Raw genomic sequence first — 18,246 nt, 5'->3', positions numbered from 1 at the left:
TTGACCAATAGAGTTAGTTCAGGGCAGTTTGTGATGGGGGCGGTCTGTCTGTACATATGCCCTCCCCTCTCTGATCAGCTCACAGATGGGCCACACCAACCTTCTGTTCCAGATCTGAGCTCCGAACAAATAAGAGCGAGAGAGAGAGAGAGAGAGAGAAAGAGACAGGTATAGAAAGAGGAACAGAAAAGACAAATTAAAGCGAGCAGGAAGGATGGGGACGGTGATATCGTGGAGAATGAGGTGAGGAGAGAGGTGAAGGGACAGAAAAGCAGACTCGAGTCAGTAGCTAAGTGCCTTGTGACCAGAATGAAACAGAAAGCCTCAGGCAGATGTAAAGAGTAAAGAAGAAAAGGAGGGGGTGGCAGAAAGGGAGGGGGGAAAGCGGAAAGGGGGAGTCAGTTTGAGAGTAAGAGGAAGGTAGAGTGAGTGAAAGAAATAAATAGAGAGCGTGAGAGGAAGAGAGAGAGAGGGAGGGCGGGCGGCGGTGGGGGAAGATGGTGTGCCGGTGCGGCCGTGTTGATTGGCTTGTATGAAAACACATGACTGCAGTGGGGAGCCTCTTGCTCAGGGTGAGTGGCTCTGCTTCAGACCAAACCACATTAGATGAAATGAATCCATTCCCCAGCCTGTTAAAGGAGCGCGCTGCCCGGGTTCTGGAGAGAGAGAGAGAGAGAGAGAGAGAGAGAGAGAGAGAGAGAGGAGGAGGGGGATGGGTGGATTGAGTGGCTGGAGAGAATGGGGGAGAAAGAGAGGGAAAAAAGGAGAGATGGGGGCAGGAGGAGGCCAGCACACACACACACATATGGTGCTAGAGAGACTGCTCTGGAGATTACGGCACATTTTAGGTCAGGACAATAGAGAGCAGTGGAGAGCCTTTACGCTGCCTTTCTGGACTCACACAACAAATGCTGCCTTGTGCTGTCTGCAGGGGCCACTGTCAGGCTCGCCTCTCCTCGCCACACACGCCGAAAACGGCTTCAGTCCAAGAGCTGGACGCTTATGCGCTTGCTTAGCTTTCACTATTTGCATATTTCACACAGTTTTTGAGTTCCGTCTTCATAGAAGGTTTTTGAATTAGTCGACTGGCAAAACAATTATGTGAAAGTTTGAGTTTGTGTACTTTTGAGTGGGCCTAAAAATGTTATTACACTTAAAAAATATATTAAGATTATTGCTTTAGAAAACAAAATATTATCTTATTTTGAAGACAAGCAACACAAGCACACTTTTCATGATAGTTAATTGACTAAAAATAGATTTTATTGGTTTAATCCAAAAGATGCTGCCTATGTTTATGAGAATAGTGTTAGTTAAGAGATGAGCTCTTGCATAATTTGTTTGCCAATGAGATTTGGTTTTAAATTTTCTTATCCAATCATGCAATAACATCAAATAAAGTTTGGGTTCAGTAAGATTTTTATTTTAATTGATGTATTTATTCAGCAAGAATACATAAAATAGACATTTATAATGTTACAAAATATTTCTATTTTAAATAAATGCTGTTTTGTTCATCAAAGAATCCTGAAAATACCAAAAAAAAAGTTAAGATGCACAACTGTTTTCAACATTGATGATGATGATAAGAAATGCTTCTTGAACACCAAACATTAGAAACAACTTTAGAAATAATTTCTGAAGGATCATGTGACACTGAATACTGGAGTAATTATGCTGAAAATTCAGCTTTGCCATCAGAGGAATAAATTACATTTTAAAATATATTCAAATGGAAAGCAGTTATAGTTACAATTTTTCACAATATTTCTGTTTTTACTGTATTTTTGATCAAATAAATGCAACCTCGGTGAGCATAAGAGACTTCTTTCGAAAACAAAATAACACACTGACTGACCCCAAACATTAATGTAAGTGTCCAAATACTTTTTGGCAGCACTATTTGTGGCTTGAGGTTAGTTTGTGGTGATGGATTGAAGCGAACGCAGGTCCCCCTGCCGTGGACCCATGCCTCTCTGTTACTCAGCTACGGCGGTCACACCAACAGGTGCTGAGACACTTCCCTCTGTCTCTTCTCTGCAGGCGGTCTGGTCTGATCTTTAGTATGACTGCACTCTGATCAGCCAAGCTGAAAGCAAACCGGTCCTGCCAGTCTCATATATTACTGCCCACAGACCATGCACTTGACCGTCTGAGGCGTACTGGCTGAAATCACCAGTTCCAATCTGATTGGCTAGTGCTATGCAATGCCCTGAAATCAAGAGTTCACCAGTTCACAAATGAAGATGAGTTTTGATGGAGAACTAATCACTGGATTAGTTTGACAGGTCAGTGGAATCAAATGGGAAATATTCAAAAAGTTGTGTTTGAGTTGCTTAGAAAAAAGTCAACTTGGTTTTCAGAAGTATATATTCCATATTCCTCTATGGAACATAAAATAAGATATATATATATATATATATATATATATATATAAAAAAGTCTATACAATGGAAATCAGTGGTCACCAACTTTCTTTGCTTACCAATATTTTTCAAAATATATCAACAATATTTTCAACAGAAGAAAGAAACTTGGAAATGGCAGAGACTGTATTTTTGGTTGAACTGTCCCTATATTAATGGCATGTAAAATTAAGATCAGTTATGATTGTTCATTTTACATGTCAGTCAGACTGATATTTCCCGCCTAAGTGGGCAGCACTTGGCCAGAATAAGATTGAAAAGAAATGATGCTGATTGAGTTTAATTTCTAGTTATGTAGAACTATTGTTCTGCGTGCATTAAAGTGGCGAATGAGAGGTTTACACCACGTGAATGAGTTGAGTTGCTTTGAGAAGATCTCTTGGTCGGATCAGAGCGTGAGCTGTAATTATGATCCATCTTTTAAGCTTGGCCTTTTTCTTGAATTGAGTTCCGGGCTGGTATCAGTCTCTCAATCCCAGTCCTTAACCCAAGAGAGTGACTGATGGTATTTATAGAGAGCTACCTTTTGAAAAAGGGAGTCAAGCGTGAGTGGAAATGCAAAAATCACTCATGCGGCGCGTGTCTGATTATGAAGAGATAATTTTCCCTGCACAAAATAAGTCGTCTCTCTCTCTGTCTCTCTCTCTCTCAGCCCTCTTTCTGACCCCACCTTTCTGAAGATTAAAAACAGCATGTTTTTTGTACTTCACTTCCTTGCTTTTGTTTTTGTTCTGACAGTAAGAATTGTGTCTAGTCTCGTTCATCCGATATGATTTATCCTACTGTTTTTAGATATTTAGGCTCTCTACCCTGCTGTTTTACTTCCTAATACCTGGATATCAGCACCTCATCTCATTTTTATATGATTTGACGGTGTGAATTCCACGAAATACTGTGATTTTATAAAACCGATAATGGTTAATTATTGGTTTCACCAAGTTTTTTATGCTGGTCAAATTAATTTAGTTTTTTAAGTAATGTTTTAATGAATAACCTTAATATTAAAAAAAAAAATTACATTCTTATTAAATTGTAATATTTAATAATGCACTCATTCTTTTGTTCTGCATTTTTAAGTATAAAGTACAATATTTTATATTAAAGGATATGTGATTTGAGTGAAATATTGTGAAATGCTACCATCATGGCCAAGTATCTGACTGTAAACTTTCTGTTTGGAGTGAGGCCATGGCTAGCTTCTGCTTCTCTTTGAATAATGAGAACAAGAGTTTGTTTTCATTGAGGTAGTTGGTGTGTTATATAACTGGTGTTTTTCCAGCCTTCATTGCCTGAGGGGTGAGAGAGTGACGGAGAGAGAGAGAGGGATGCGTGATCAAGCTGTGTGGAGTTTTGGACTCTAGGCTCTGCTTTACGGCTCTCTGACGTCATAGATCAGGATGTTCAGCTGCGCACTGTAATGTTTTCATGTCATCATCACCCTCTTGAAGCCTCTTAGAGTTTGCACACCAAACAAAAGCCGTCTCACGAAAGAGGAGGAGGAGGAGAGTGAGAGCATTCTTCCTCTCACTGCTCGTGGCTGGAGGTGAGAGTGACAGCGGGGTAAGGAGGGAAATAGTTAATCAATAGCCACAAGGTCAGACAGGCGAGCCTCTGGTTTGTGCGTTCTCTGTTAGTGGGTTGGAGCAGAGGATTTGTAGCGCTTGTAAAGGCTTAAAGGAACACTCAGCAGTTATTTGTGGTGGTGCTGATGGTCAGGGTGGCAGGGCTGCAGTGTGTGTGTGTGTGTGAGACAGAGAGAGACACCTTCTGGCCTTTGATCGTCACTGCAGACACACCGACCCAAATCCTGTCAGAGCATTTTTAGCATTACATTACATTACATTACAGAGCAAATTAGCATTACATTTACTCTTTGCCAAAAGAATACTCCCTTATATCCAGAGCAATTTACACTGCATTCAAGTGACAAAAAAAAAAAATTCTGATCCATATTTTTCCAAAAAAAAAAAAAAATATATATATATATATTTTATATATATATATATATATATATATATATATATATATATATATATATATATATATAATTTAATTATATTTAATTTAGAAGAAGAATTTCATAATATATGACTTTTCTAGAGAGAATATATATATATATATATATATATATATATATATATATATATAGCCTATGTATATATATATATATATATATAGCCTATGTATATATATATATGTATGTATATATATATATATATATATATATATATATATATATACATACATACATACATATATACATACATATATATGTATATATATATGTGTATGTATGTATGTGTATGTGTATATATATATATATATATATATATATATATATATATAATATTATTATTATTATTATTATTATTATATATTTTTTTGTTTTTTTTGTTTGGGTCAGTAAGATTTTTTCAACGCTTCAATTCAGAAAGGATGCATTCAATTTATCAAAATATTATAATATATTAAATATAGATTAATACTACTAATATAATAATAATTATTATTATTATTATTATTATTATTACTTTTATTATTATGTCATATAATATAATTATATATCTATTATATATCATTGCATTATCTACTAGCCTATTTAGATAAATGCAAATATGATAATGCAAATTTCAAATAAATGCAAATCTTACAGACCCCAACCTTTTGAACGGTAGTGAACTGTAACAAAATGTAGTGTTTATGCTTTGAAAAAAATTGCTTTGCTTACAAGTCTTATTGTTCCCAGAGAACACAATTTTTCTTCTCAGGATTGTGATTTTTATTTTATTTTTTACTGGTAAACAAAATACTGATTGTTAATTATTATTATTATTATTATTATTATTATTCTGAAGTGATTGCAGTGAGGTGCACATTTAGTGGTGATTTAGGCTAAAATTGGAGCATGCTGTGCTGTTGTAGGAATCTGACGTTGTGGGTTCAGCACACTTCTGTTATGCGCAGGTACCAGGCATGCCGTCTCATCCGTGACTTACATGCTTATACATTTCATGTGGGCTTAAGAAAGCACTCTTAATACCTGTCCCGACATCACTTCTTGAAATGCACTGACTGCTTTAACATATATAGGGCACCATCTAACCCTCCTGAGAGCGGGAGACTCTCCCCGTCCTGTCACGCACAGAGCCGAGATATTTGAAGAGCGCTTTATCAGACCGCTGCAATGGGTGGTGGGGGAATTTTGCTGTCTGTCTGTTTTTTTTTCTCCTTCACATTAGTGCCTTGGAATTTTAAGAGTGATGGCAGTAAAGTGGTCAGATGAGAGATGAAGTCCCGACATTCCCGTTCCTCACCAATTAATCCTTCCGCGTGTCGGCGCAGTGAGTTACAGCGCTGGACCTCGTGTTTATTTGCCAGCGAACGCAAACCCAACTGTAAATCAGCCCGCCACGGCTAAATTGATAACCTTGAATGTAAGGCCTCATACCTTTAGCAGCGTGTAATGATGGGGTTCAGGCATTTGTAGAGGTCTGATTGGAGTGTATGTACACTTCCATTCAGCACACATACTCACACTTCTTCTGCTCCATCCTTACTGAGTTGTGCTGTTACTGGCGATTTATGAAGATCACGGTTGCGCTTTACTTGTAAGAAACTGAGAGGAGTGTCAAAGTTACAACGTCAACATGAAATATGGATGGGACGGCTCCTCCTCAGCCACTACTGAAATGTCATCTGAGCACTCAGTGTCTTTCAGGGCCTCGTTGAGCGTGTGAGGAGATCACAGATTTGCGCTGAAGTGCTCTCCCGTTTTTCTCTCAGCCTGACACACTCCTCTCTTTGTCTGTCCATTTTTCAGAGAGAAGAACTTTAATGGCTTCCAGGTAGAGAGAAAGAGGCAGCAGTCAAGATGAACTCGATTCCTTCGATGGACAGGCACATACAGCAGACCAATGACAGGCTGCTGTGCATCAAACAGGTGAGGAGAAAATAACCACAGTGATGCAATGACTGTCTGTCTGTCTGTCTGTTCATTTGTTCCACAGTCTCTCGAATGGGGATCTGTAGTTCTTCATTAGCTTGGCTCATATCAGGTTGCTGAATATGGTTGGAGTCTAAACACTGTTGTCCTCCTCTTCTATTTTCCAAGCATCTCCTATCAGCTGATTGCTTGTTCTTGTGTACACAAACACACACATCACATCACACACATGCCATATACTTCTATTACATCTACTTTTAAATTAAGCTAGTTGCACTCTTCATTCAAAAGATTTATTTTAAGAAATTAATACTTTTATTCAACAAGGATGCATTGAATTGGTGAAAGTAATGTATACAAAATATTTCTATTTCAAATAAATATTGTCTATTGTCAAATAATCCTGAAAAAATCTATTAGGAGTTTTACAAAAATATTAAGCAGCACAATTGTTTTCAACATTGATAATAATAGAAAATGTTTCTTGAGCACCAAATCAACATATTCTGAAGACTGGAGCAATGGCTGCTTAAAATTCAGCCTTTCTATCACAGGAATAAATTATATTTTAAGGAAAAAAAGTTATTTGTTGTAATTGTAGTAAATAATACTTCACAATATTACTGCTATTACTATATTTTTGATCAAATAAATGCAGCCTTGGTGAGTGTGCGACTCACTTCATAAGCATAAAAAACCTAACTAGTTTACTATGACTACAGATTAACCCAAAGTTTAACCTTACACCTAAATACTTTTTGCATTTTTCTCCTAATGATTTGTCTGATCAACTCATTTCTGAGGACAAATTATGTATGTATGTATCTATCTATCTATGTATGCATGTATATGTATGTATGTATGTATAAACACATCAGTTATATATTATATTTTCTAAACATATCAGTAAGACATTGTACATTTAAAGCAAAGGTTTGAACAATTTAAGAGTACTTTAGTTTGTGAAAACCTCTTCAAATGTGCTCGTTTCTCTATACTAGTGAGGACATTTGAAAAAAAAAAAAGTGGCATTCACAACTTTAGTCAAACACACACACACACTGAGTAAATATGACCCAAGACAATATCTTGTGATTCTAGACTTTGATAATTGCAGTGTGCGGTGTAGGTGTGACATTTTGCTTCTCTTGACAGATTTATGGAAATATGTGGCATGCCAACTTGAATATTACAGACAGAATTTTTCATGTAGACAGTTTTCTGCTAGGCTTTGTTGTCTCTGCATATTAGGCAAGTCTTAGCGTTAATAAGATCATGTCTACAGCATGTAAGAATCCATTGAATTTCTGAGCCTATTTAATTGTTTACAAATGATACTGTTATCTCCTTTTTGCATAGCAGATTGAGCCTGATTAAAACTAAAGACAAAACACAATCGATTGCTGCTCGTTAATCATATTGATATGGCACATTTAGAGTGGTGAGAGTAGTCGGTTTTGCCTCCAGGACAGTTGTCCGTCCCAGTGAGCTCAATTTAAGCACAGACAGTATTTGTATTTGGAAGTATACTTTATCTCTTTTTTTTTTTTTTTTTTGCACCAACATCAGTAATATACTGTAGTTTTACACTGTTTTTCTGACCCTTAGGTCGTGTGTCCACCAAAGCGTTTTTTCCAAAGGACAGTGTGTTTTTCCAATTGTTTTCAATGGGAGTGCCACATTTTTAAAACTGCAGCAGCTGAGGTGGTGCTCGCCATTTTTTACCGGTCGCCGAGAGTTCAAGAATGTTCAACTTTGGGTAAAACGCAGCTCTCATAACTGTCACTTTTTACCCAGCTGTCCAATCACAGTGGAGTAGGGGCGGAACAAATAGCACACGACCAACCGTCATGTTCTGCTTGTACAACGATAACAAATGACAGCAACAAGCACATCTCTGCATCAAAAACTAGTGCCAGAGCAAGAACGTTATATTGTGTCGACATTTTTATATTCAGAAACAAACTATTTGCGAAATCAGATACTAATAACGTTTCTGCTGATATTCTGTATCATATAGCGCAGGGATAGACAACTCCGGTCCTGGAGGACCACTGTCCTGCAGAGTTTAGCTTCAGCCCTGATAAAAACTCACCTGCCTGTATCTATTTAGTAATCCTGAAAACACTGATTGCCTTGTTCAGGTGTGTTTAATTAGGGTTGGAGCTAAACTCTGCAGGACAGTGGCCCTCCAGGACTGGAGTTGTCTATCCCTGATATAGCGTCTCAACTGAAAAAAAAAAAAGAAAGCACGCTGCACCGCCGAAGCACCGTAAAAATGTTTTCAGAAGAGCTGGCTATAACGCTTTGGTGGACACACGCCTACTGTCTTTTTGCTATTGTACCTTTAAGACTTCCATATGTAAATTACCTCTACATCTATATGTAAATGCCAATATGTTGACAATTAGTAAATGCTCCAATGTTTGTGACGTCCGTATGTCAAAAACCTGATACTATTTCAATCTAATAGGGGTGTTTCCTTTCCTCTCTGTCCCGTTTCCCTCCTTTCATCATTCTGTCATCTTGTCACTCAATCATACGCCTGCCTGTCATACAATCTATTCTTTCCACAACTTTACTCAGTTGGTTATAATGACAGAAGTGTAAAACATTATGTCCAATCTCATGACTAACACCCACTTGAAGCCATCAGTATGTTGTGATTGTAATGTCGATCAAATGGACCATTTTCTCTCTTGACTTTGACTTTTTTTTTCCTATTCTCATACAACCAGTCTCTCAAACTGCCATCTGAGTTTCATTTCCGAGCCCTTCCTACAGAATTCCTTCTGTTTTCTCATTGCGGGCTTCCTCACCAGCAGTTAAAGCCCGCACACTGAGCAGTCAGCAGCCAATAGCTGTCAATCACACAAAATGAGATCCTCTTCTGTCTGAGAGGAGCAGACTGACATCACAATCAACTCAAGTCGAACACTCACCCAAATAAATGTATATATATATATATAATATATTAACATTGAATACAATTATGGCATCTGTGAATAGTGGCCCCATTTTCTCTGTTTTATTTTCCTTATTTGTACAGCTTCAGTTTATTCTGCTAACTAATTAAAACTGAAACTCTTATCATTCACATTGTTTACCTTTGAATGCATGATGAACTTTTGGATGATCAGAACAATTCTCTTGGCTCATTCTCCATCAAGAACATGAGGAGGAATTTAATGATTAGAAATAATAAGTGAAACATGCCACAGCGACTCAGTTTAATTAGAGTCTTTCTTTTCTCTTTTCTTCTTAAGCAAGAAGAAATTATCATTCACATGGAACATGAATACAAATTTGCTGAGGAGTATTCTGATGCTGGAGGAGGCAGTTATTCATGGTCCATGTCCCGTGTAGGACTGAAGAAATGAACTCGTGCTCAGGGATTTCCTCTGACAGATTAGTTGATGAGAGCAATTGCCCCTTAAGATTTCAAGATCCTGACCTTTTGTCAGAGTGAAGTCTTGAATGTGGTTGAATAATTTGAAGATTTATTTCCATAAAATGACCTAATATGAGTTTTATTTACTTAATTTAGTAAATACAATTTAGTAAATTTAGAGTCATATTCTGTATAACTTATTATATACATATTATAATAGCCCACTTATAATGTTTGTCTGGATTTCTTGCTCCAGAAACAGGAATGTAGTTTAAAAAATACACTATATGGGAATATATATATCGGCTATATATAGTTTTTTTTCCTTTGCAAAACCGGAAAACTGGGAAATCTGGATTAAAGAATAATTTCCTAGAAATTTTATTATGATTAAATATTTTAGTGAAGTGTTTCTAGGAGAATGTTTTTTTATGTTATCAGATGTTATTAGTTTGTTTTTTACTTTTCCAGTCTTGGAAAATACCCTGATATTTCCATGTTTTCCATTTATGTAACGCTTCACAGTGATGTGTTTTTTAAATCACAGTTACTATAACTGGACTGGGAAAACAGCAAGAAAAAACTTCCATTATACAGCCACTTTATATTTATATACAGTGATTTGCAGTGTAAATGATCAGATTTGTAGATGTCCAGACCAGGTCAAGCAACATGACTTAATGCCTCTGGAGTGACTGTTCACAACACACAGAGCTGCCCTGAGGTGGAGAGGTCCTGTTTGGACACCGTGTGCTTGGCAGGGGAAAGGTGGAGTGCTGAGATTTGGCCACGGTTACGTTAACACCTGTGTTGCGATCATGCCAAAAACCCTTCATTGCTGACACACTGCTCTGAGTGCCCACCATCACAACAGCGAGCTTTTCATCCCCCCCCCTCTCTTTCCTGATAATCGTGCGGTTGGACCCAGGCATCAGAATGTTCGCTTAAACAAAGAATTGCCTTCCTCAAAATTTAGGGTTTTTTTTCCGATGAGAGGGGGAACATTCGCTACCCGCATATCCCTTATGCTGTGCAGGATTTACTCAGCAGGGTTCTGCGGCAGTAGACATTGGCTCTTTGTCAGATGAGCTCTTTGTCAACACACACACACACACCAAAGCCTCTCATTCAAATGGCGACCTCTGCCGCCCTTGGAAGACAATGGCGCTTCCTTCGCTGCAAGCCGGGGAAGAGGAGGTGTCCGTCGTAGTATAATGGTCTTCAAAGTGCGCAGTCTCCTCCTCAGAGCGGCCAAACATTGCTGGAGCATTAAACGTGCAAAGGCTCTGAAGAGGTTGTACAGATTGCTCGTTTATTTAAATTTCTTGTCATGTCTTGTGCGCCACCAGTCGCTGGAGAGTTTGGGTGGGGGAGGGCAGTCCTGAGGGGAGGATAAACAACCTCAGCGCTCAATAAATAAAAAAAAATCGTAGGGAAAAGAGAATAAGCCTTTTCTCATTCAATTCTGCCACAAAGCCCCCCCTCTTGTGCTCGCCTTATTGGCCGGCCTGCTTGACTATGGCTTTCAGAGGTGCAGATCTATTACATCTTAGTGGACAAAAGATGATGAAGAGTCTGGATTAGGACGTACTGCGGTGTGTGAGGAGGCCTTGAAGCACACTGAGCTCTTTGTCAGCAGAGTGGATCTGTCCCAGAATGCACAGCTGCGTTCAGACCAGGAGGCCTTGGGTTACTGGCTGGGTTCTTGCAGGGCTGTGCAGATGCACCAAGTCAAAGGGCAGGGGGAGCTGGAGCACTTGGCTGACTGAAATATATACAGGGGTACACATAACTGGTGCGCATGCGTGGTAAAAATAAATGACGCGAAACAGAAAACGTGGAGGGAATCGCTTTTGAGTACCAACATTTTTGGGGGCAGGGACGTTTACTTACTGGAGTAGGATTTTTCTCCATCTCTGGTAAGATGGCAATCATGATGATAAGTGTGTTCATTAAATATTAGGGGTGCAACGGAAAGCAGTTGATCAGTGATCCGTACGGACCAGGCCCCACGGTTCGGCGCGCATGTGATTCGAGGATTAACTGCTAAGTTTAACCATCATAAAGTGAAAGTTTATCATTTGGACATGTTTTATCTTGCCAGTTTACAAATTCAAACGTTTTTAAACGCGGAAGAAGAGGCGAAAATTGGGACTCGCGCGCTGTTATCTGTTATCGCGCATCACTCGCACGCAGAGAGAGAAAAAGACAGCGTTTCAGACAGCGCTCAAACACCATATTGATTCCTCTTTCGCGTTTACTTGCTCTTGAACAAACACATACACAAAATTATGTCAAAATACCGATTCTCTCGGTTATGTCATAAGTTGAGAAAGAAGTTGAACAGTTGAGAAAGAAACCGGATTTGTGTCACTATATCCAGTCCGTGCATTCGGTCTTAAAGTGACAGCAGCCTAATATTCCTGTTGTTGTCGGTGTCATTAATGTAAAAAAAAAAACAAAAAAACAATACATCATCATCATCATCTACCATGTTCGAGAGAAAAGAAGATAGTGAGGAGAGCAGTCAGGAGGAAAGTGATGACGACAGCTTCTCCAGGTGTTCCCTTGAGAACCAGACCAAAAAAGTTATGTGCACCCCTGAATATATACTACATTTAAAATCTGAAGCTCATAATTTTATTAAAAGAAAATTAAAAGGATAATTAACCCAAACGTGACAATTCTGTCATCATTTACTCACCTCATCTCTGTATCATTTTTTTCCTTCTGTGAAGCACAAAATATTTTGAAAATGTTAACCAGTCATTTTTGGTTACTATTGACTTCTGTTGTACAGGTTTAGATTGACATGAGGAATCCATTTAAGAGAAAATTCTTTTTTTAATGCTTTTCTAAATTATCATTTTATGGAAATATTTTTGTAGGTGGATGAACTTACTGATGCTCATCCTTGAATCCCTGCATGTGTAGTTTTCTCTGTGTAAACAGAATATTATGATATTTAATTGCTAACGTGTGTCGTATTGAAGTTTTATGGTTTATGGTTAAAAACTTCAATATATTAACCATGCACTATTTGATTTCTTCTCTTCAAACAGCACTTACAGAATCCGGCCAATTTCCAGACGGCGGCCACAGAGCTGTTGGACTGGTGCGGAGACCCACGAGCCTTCCAGCGGCCCTTTGAGCAAAGCCTTATGGGATGCTTGACGGTAAGCTAGCAGCTGCTCAAGTCTTGTCCTCATGTCAGGGGCCAGTGACGAAGGTTAAAGCAACAGTCACGCTTCACGTGTCCTTCTGCCCACCCACTCATCTCTCTGTTTCTTTTCTTACCTCCTTTAACCTCTGCTTTTATATATATATAAAAGATATATATATATATATATATATATATATAGAGAGAGAGAGAGAGAGAGAGAGAGAGAGAGAGAGAGAGAGAGACTGGTGTTTAAAGGTGATGTTTAATTTTGATGTTAAAATCATTTCCACTATCTCAATAAGCTAAAAGTAAGCCACTAGTAGGCTGATTTCCACAAATTTTCCAAATCTTTTCAAATTTAATTCTGTTTGGTGGTGCAGAACATACAGTAGGTTGAAAAGTAGTCCCCTGTCCCACATTCTCCATGACAGTCATTGATTATGGCACACTGCCAGTGTTTAGCACCTTCAGTCTGATTCAGGCCTCCAGTCCAGGTGCTTTTCACGGGCAGACAGACATTTTACATCGATTTCCACTGGACTTATTTCAGTCCCACTCACACTCTGTGATCTGAATTCCTCAGATAATGATTTACTGGGAGGCTTTCGGAATATGTTTGATCTAGCTAGACTTACATCAGGTATCTTTACTGAGATTTATTTTTTTCTTAAATAGCTGCCATTATATATCCTAGATCACTGATTCTCAATCAGGGGCCCACTAAGGGGCCACAGCAATCTTTTAGGGGCCCCCAGTAAGTCTTAAAATTATTTATATTTAGTTATATTTACATAATCTTAATTAAAATGTAATCTAAAATAACCTGATACTATTCATACTACACTAGACAGAGTACATAGTGCAAAGTGCGTCATTTGGGACACAAATCTAGATTAATCTTGAGCTAATGGTTAGAGCCTTTGTAACTAATTGACAACTTTTTGCCATCAACAATGTAATTATTATTCTTTAAATACAAGCCTGACATGCAAAACCCATATTTAATATTCCATTAAATTACTGATTGAACCCCTTTAAAGCTTTTTTCAATTTTAATGAATGAACGTGCACTACCTGTCAAAAGTTTGGTAATAATAACAAATGTCTGCTTTCTGAAGGATCATGTGACACTGAAGACTGGATTTATGGCTGCTGAAAATTCAGCTTTACCATCACAGGAATAAATGACATTTTTAAAATACATTAAAATAGAGAACAATTCTTTTAAATTGTAATAATATTTCCACAATATTGCTGTTTTACTGTATTTTCAATCAAATATTTGATTGGCAAACTTTTGACCGGTAGTGTACATGCGGTTTCATTTCACAGCTCAGTACAGACACTTGTTTGCCATTTTTATGACATCACTTTTTGATCAGTCACATGGCATTAGCAATCAAAACAACCTGGCTGCATCACAAACTTCCAGAGTTTTACTGCGCCAGCTGGGCTACTGCCCCTGAAATGAATGAGGATGTTAATGGACAGCTTTCTTCAGGTATTTCAGACCTCCATGCTGTTGCACAGCTCTGACAGCCTGAGTTTGGTTCAGCCTCCCTCTCTGTAGTTAGTCACGTGTGTACGTGACAATGTGTCCCCAGACACCGTCTTCACACCACACACGCTCACTCCGAAAGGATGTGCAGTATATGTTGGCGCTCTGTATATTATAATTAATTTGTCTGATGCGGTGCGGTCCCTCGGAGAGCAGCGGAGAAGTTCTTCTCCCCAGGTGAGGATGGTGGAGAGATGAAAGAACTGGGGAGATAAGAATGTTGGCTGACAGATGTGGACATGTCTTACACATTTCCCCTCAGGCAGCAGGTAGCTCTCTGCTCTCCGCAGACCTACATATGGAGCGTTTCTTCCATTGTCTCCCAGCTGCACAATATCAGCACTCAGCCAAATGATAAATGACATCTCCAAACTGTCAGTAGCTTTAGCGAAGACAACTATCTCTGCTGTTCCACTGTCTTTTCTTGTCAACCGCTGAATATCTGCGCAGTACTCGCTCTGAAAAGAAATAAACAGACTTTTTTTTTTTTTCGGGTATTATATTGCGGGTCACTGTTTGTGTGCTCTCGGCTCTTTAGCAAAACTGTAACCGAGGACATTTGCATGGCTCAGTGATTCTAATTTTTTTTTTTCTGTTGAATCACTTAATGTTTTAGGCCTGCATTCTGAGAAGAGAGATTATGTGGAAAAGGCTTATGAGAGGATGCATTTCTAAACGGCAGTGGAATCTATACCAGCCCTCATGGCAGAACGCCTGGCTGTTGCGTTTGGCAAGTGCAGCTGCAGAAAGGAAATTAAAGTTTGGCAAGAGTGCAGTGCCGCTGCCTGTCCAAAAATCCCTAAAAACTGGAGGACAAAAACGTCTCTAGGTTTTCAGTTTCATAGATGCCGTCCTAGAATCCCATTAAGCCGTTATTTGACCATTGAATCACAAATAGGGATCTGTCAGCGCAGGTTTGATTTGTCATTTTTGTTGCACCACCTTGGAAGCAGATGTATGACAATTTATGATTAAGAAGAGTCACGTTTGCACCCGTTGTGGAACATAAATCGCACGTCAAGTGCTGAGTGTTAAGAATTGAGAAGGTTAGTAAGTGGATAAATGCAGCGCACAGCTGCAGCACTGTGATACATGAGTCATTAAAGATCATGTGCTGCCTCGTTCAGATTTTACAGCAGATATTACAAAAGGTTGAATGCCTCTCTTTCTATATTGGTTGTGTCATTCTTGATGGATAGAATAATAGAGAGTGACAGGGGAGACAAAGTGAAATTCTTCAAATTGAATGTTATTCAGAGCAATATTTAAATCCATAACTTAAGTGAAAATAGGCACCTTAACCAGTGTTTTTGGAGTCCCATTGTCAGTCTGAAGTATTTTAGTGTCTCTGCTGTATCATTTTAAAGGAATAGTTTACCAAAAATAATTGACTTATTTACTTTCCCTTGTGTTTCTCCAAACCATAAAAATTAGATTTTTGGCAGAATGTTCACACTGTAAAAAAAAAAAAAAAAAAAAAAAAAAAAAAAAAATCATGTTCATGGCACTTTAATTTAGTTTGTTTTTGCCATTATTCATGATTTTACTCCCCACTAGCTTTCACCATGGCGATGGATGTTGTCATTAGGGCGTTAGTTGGTGTTCAACTTCATATAGGGCAGTATGGAAATGGTAGTGAATAATAATTTTTATTTTGCTCTGTCTGACCAGATCCCTGAGAATAGTCCTAATACACTATAAAAAATAGTGTATTATTTGAGAAGACTATATAAATAAACAGAGTTTTTGGTGGATATTTGTCATTTCTGAAGCTTGATGGCAACATGGTCACCATTCACATTCATTGTATGGAATAGAGTAGGTTGGACATTCTGGCTAACCTCTCTTTTTGTGTTCTATGGTAGGAAGTAAGTCATGCAGGTTTGGTACAATGTGAGTGTGAGTAAATTACAGAATGCTCATTTTTGGGTGAACAGTCCCTTTAAGAGAGTCCACAGTTAAAGCCTCGGTTTTGTATTCTGTGTGGTAACATTGTCACCTACCAGCTCTATCTTACATTCAGCTTTAGAGTTTTATTTACACGCTTTTGAATTGTTCCGCGAAAGATCACGAGATGCTTTGAAAGAAGCTGGAGTTGCGAGTTCAAGGGGCCAAGTGCGGGCTGTGGTCTCTGCGGATCAGGGTATTCAGAGAACAAACAGAGACGTCTGCGCACCAGTCGCAAAGATCTCTGGGGAAAGCTCATCAATCGTGCCCTGCAAATATCAACACAGTCTTAACACTAGTCTGCATCAGTGGAGGTGGCTGTTTTATCTTTGAATACATTATTCATGCACATATATAAATATTTGATATGATTGCACTAAAAAAGGGAAATTGCTCTTTTATGAGTAGTTTTTGGAGAGATATTTGGTGTACATGGAAGTGGGGTGTGCTAGCTGGGTGATGCGAGTATACCGCTGGTTCTCGTGTCTCTCATGGGAGTCTGGGGTAGAATTTCAAGGAAGCTTAATTGCACATAGCTCATGTAGACTATTGAAAAATTCAATAGCCTTAATGCTAAAGAGTGTGTTTAGAACATTTCAGCTTGATTTTCCTTCAGACTTTAAGCGGAGAACTATGTGTTTGCACCTCTCTTGTGAATGCAAATAATGGGCGCACACATGCAGATGAACCCACATGAGTTCACAAAGACCCGTTTTAACGCTCATGTGGTCTCTTTTCACAGGTCGTGAGCCGCGTGGCAGCGCAGCAGGGTTTCGACTTGGACCTCGGCTATCGGCTCCTGGCTGTGTGTGCGGCAAACCGCGACAAGTTCACTCCAAAGTCAGCAGGTGAGACCCTCTTCTCTCATGCACCGTTTCTTCTCACTCATCATTGCTAATAAAACCCAGGGACACTCTGCCTGTAATGAATCCACATTCTTCATTTAGCGATGTGACAGGAAATCTTTTAATTGCGGCATAATGCAATCACAGCGCACGGCCATGCATTAGCATCCTTTCACTTTCCTTTGTCCAACACTCACCCATCTCCTCAAGACGCCATGAGGTGATTTAACTTCCAGAGGTTGTCTTTTCCTGACGATTTTACACGTGGAGCTCTCGGCATGCCAGAACCGCCCCCGAATAATTCACTGATAAGCTGCCAGAGTTCACTTTCCAACAATCATCCATCAGCAGAGCAGCAACGCTTTGTAATCAGCTCTGTTGGAAATCCTGACCTTCTCAGCCAAAGCTGAGTGTCCTGTTCTTGTACATTTGTCAAAGTGAATTGCGGACGGGCATCAGCCAAACAGAGATAGATGGCCGGCAAATGCTGAGGTTGAGGTGTGTGAGTGTACTTTATTTGAGAAAGGCCTGACACGGCTCGCTGTTCAGAATGAAGATAAACGGTCCATTTGAACCATGGTTACTGTAGGACACTTTGGGCCTTCAAAAACAAATGTTTCTGGATGTTTGTTTTTCCTGTTCCTCCTTTTAGATAACTGCACAATCATTTTATTCATCAATATTTTTGTCTTATTTTTTTCCTGGGAAACAGTGTTTTTTTACCAATACATTATTAATTAACATTTTGATTTGGCTTTTATTCTTATATTTTTGGTTTTCATTTGAATTTTATTTCAAGTTTTAGTAATTTTATGTGAATTTCTATTTAGTTTTAATTTTTTTTAGTAATTTTTTAATCTAATATTTTATTTTATTTTTGCTTTGTTTCAATTAACAAAAATGAAAACTTTAAATAGTTTTAGTTAACAACAACAACATGCTAGAATTTTATTTTATTTATTATTTATTAATT

General features: G+C 38.5%; 1 protein-coding gene across 4 annotated transcripts in view; it reads left to right on the top strand.

Annotated features, from left to right (window-relative positions):
* zmiz1a (zinc finger, MIZ-type containing 1a) overlaps positions 1-18,246 on the top strand; it is a 137,385-nt gene that overhangs the window by 87,713 nt on the left and 31,426 nt on the right. For all 4 annotated transcript variants that reach the window (XM_081351876.1, XM_081351874.1, XM_081351875.1 and 1 more), the window contains 3 exons: positions 6,247-6,366; positions 12,823-12,936; positions 17,171-17,276. In XM_081351876.1, coding sequence (XP_081208002.1) covers positions 6,298-6,366; positions 12,823-12,936; positions 17,171-17,276 — 289 coding nt within the window. In that variant the 5' untranslated portion in view covers positions 6,247-6,297. The remainder of the gene's footprint in view (positions 1-6,246; positions 6,367-12,822; positions 12,937-17,170; positions 17,277-18,246) is intronic.

This window comes from Scardinius erythrophthalmus (genome assembly GCF_964197995.2).
Source record: "Scardinius erythrophthalmus genome assembly, chromosome: 21".
Taxonomy (NCBI): Eukaryota; Metazoa; Chordata; class Actinopteri; order Cypriniformes; family Leuciscidae; genus Scardinius; species Scardinius erythrophthalmus.
This window is presented reverse-complemented; position numbering and strand designations above follow the sequence as displayed.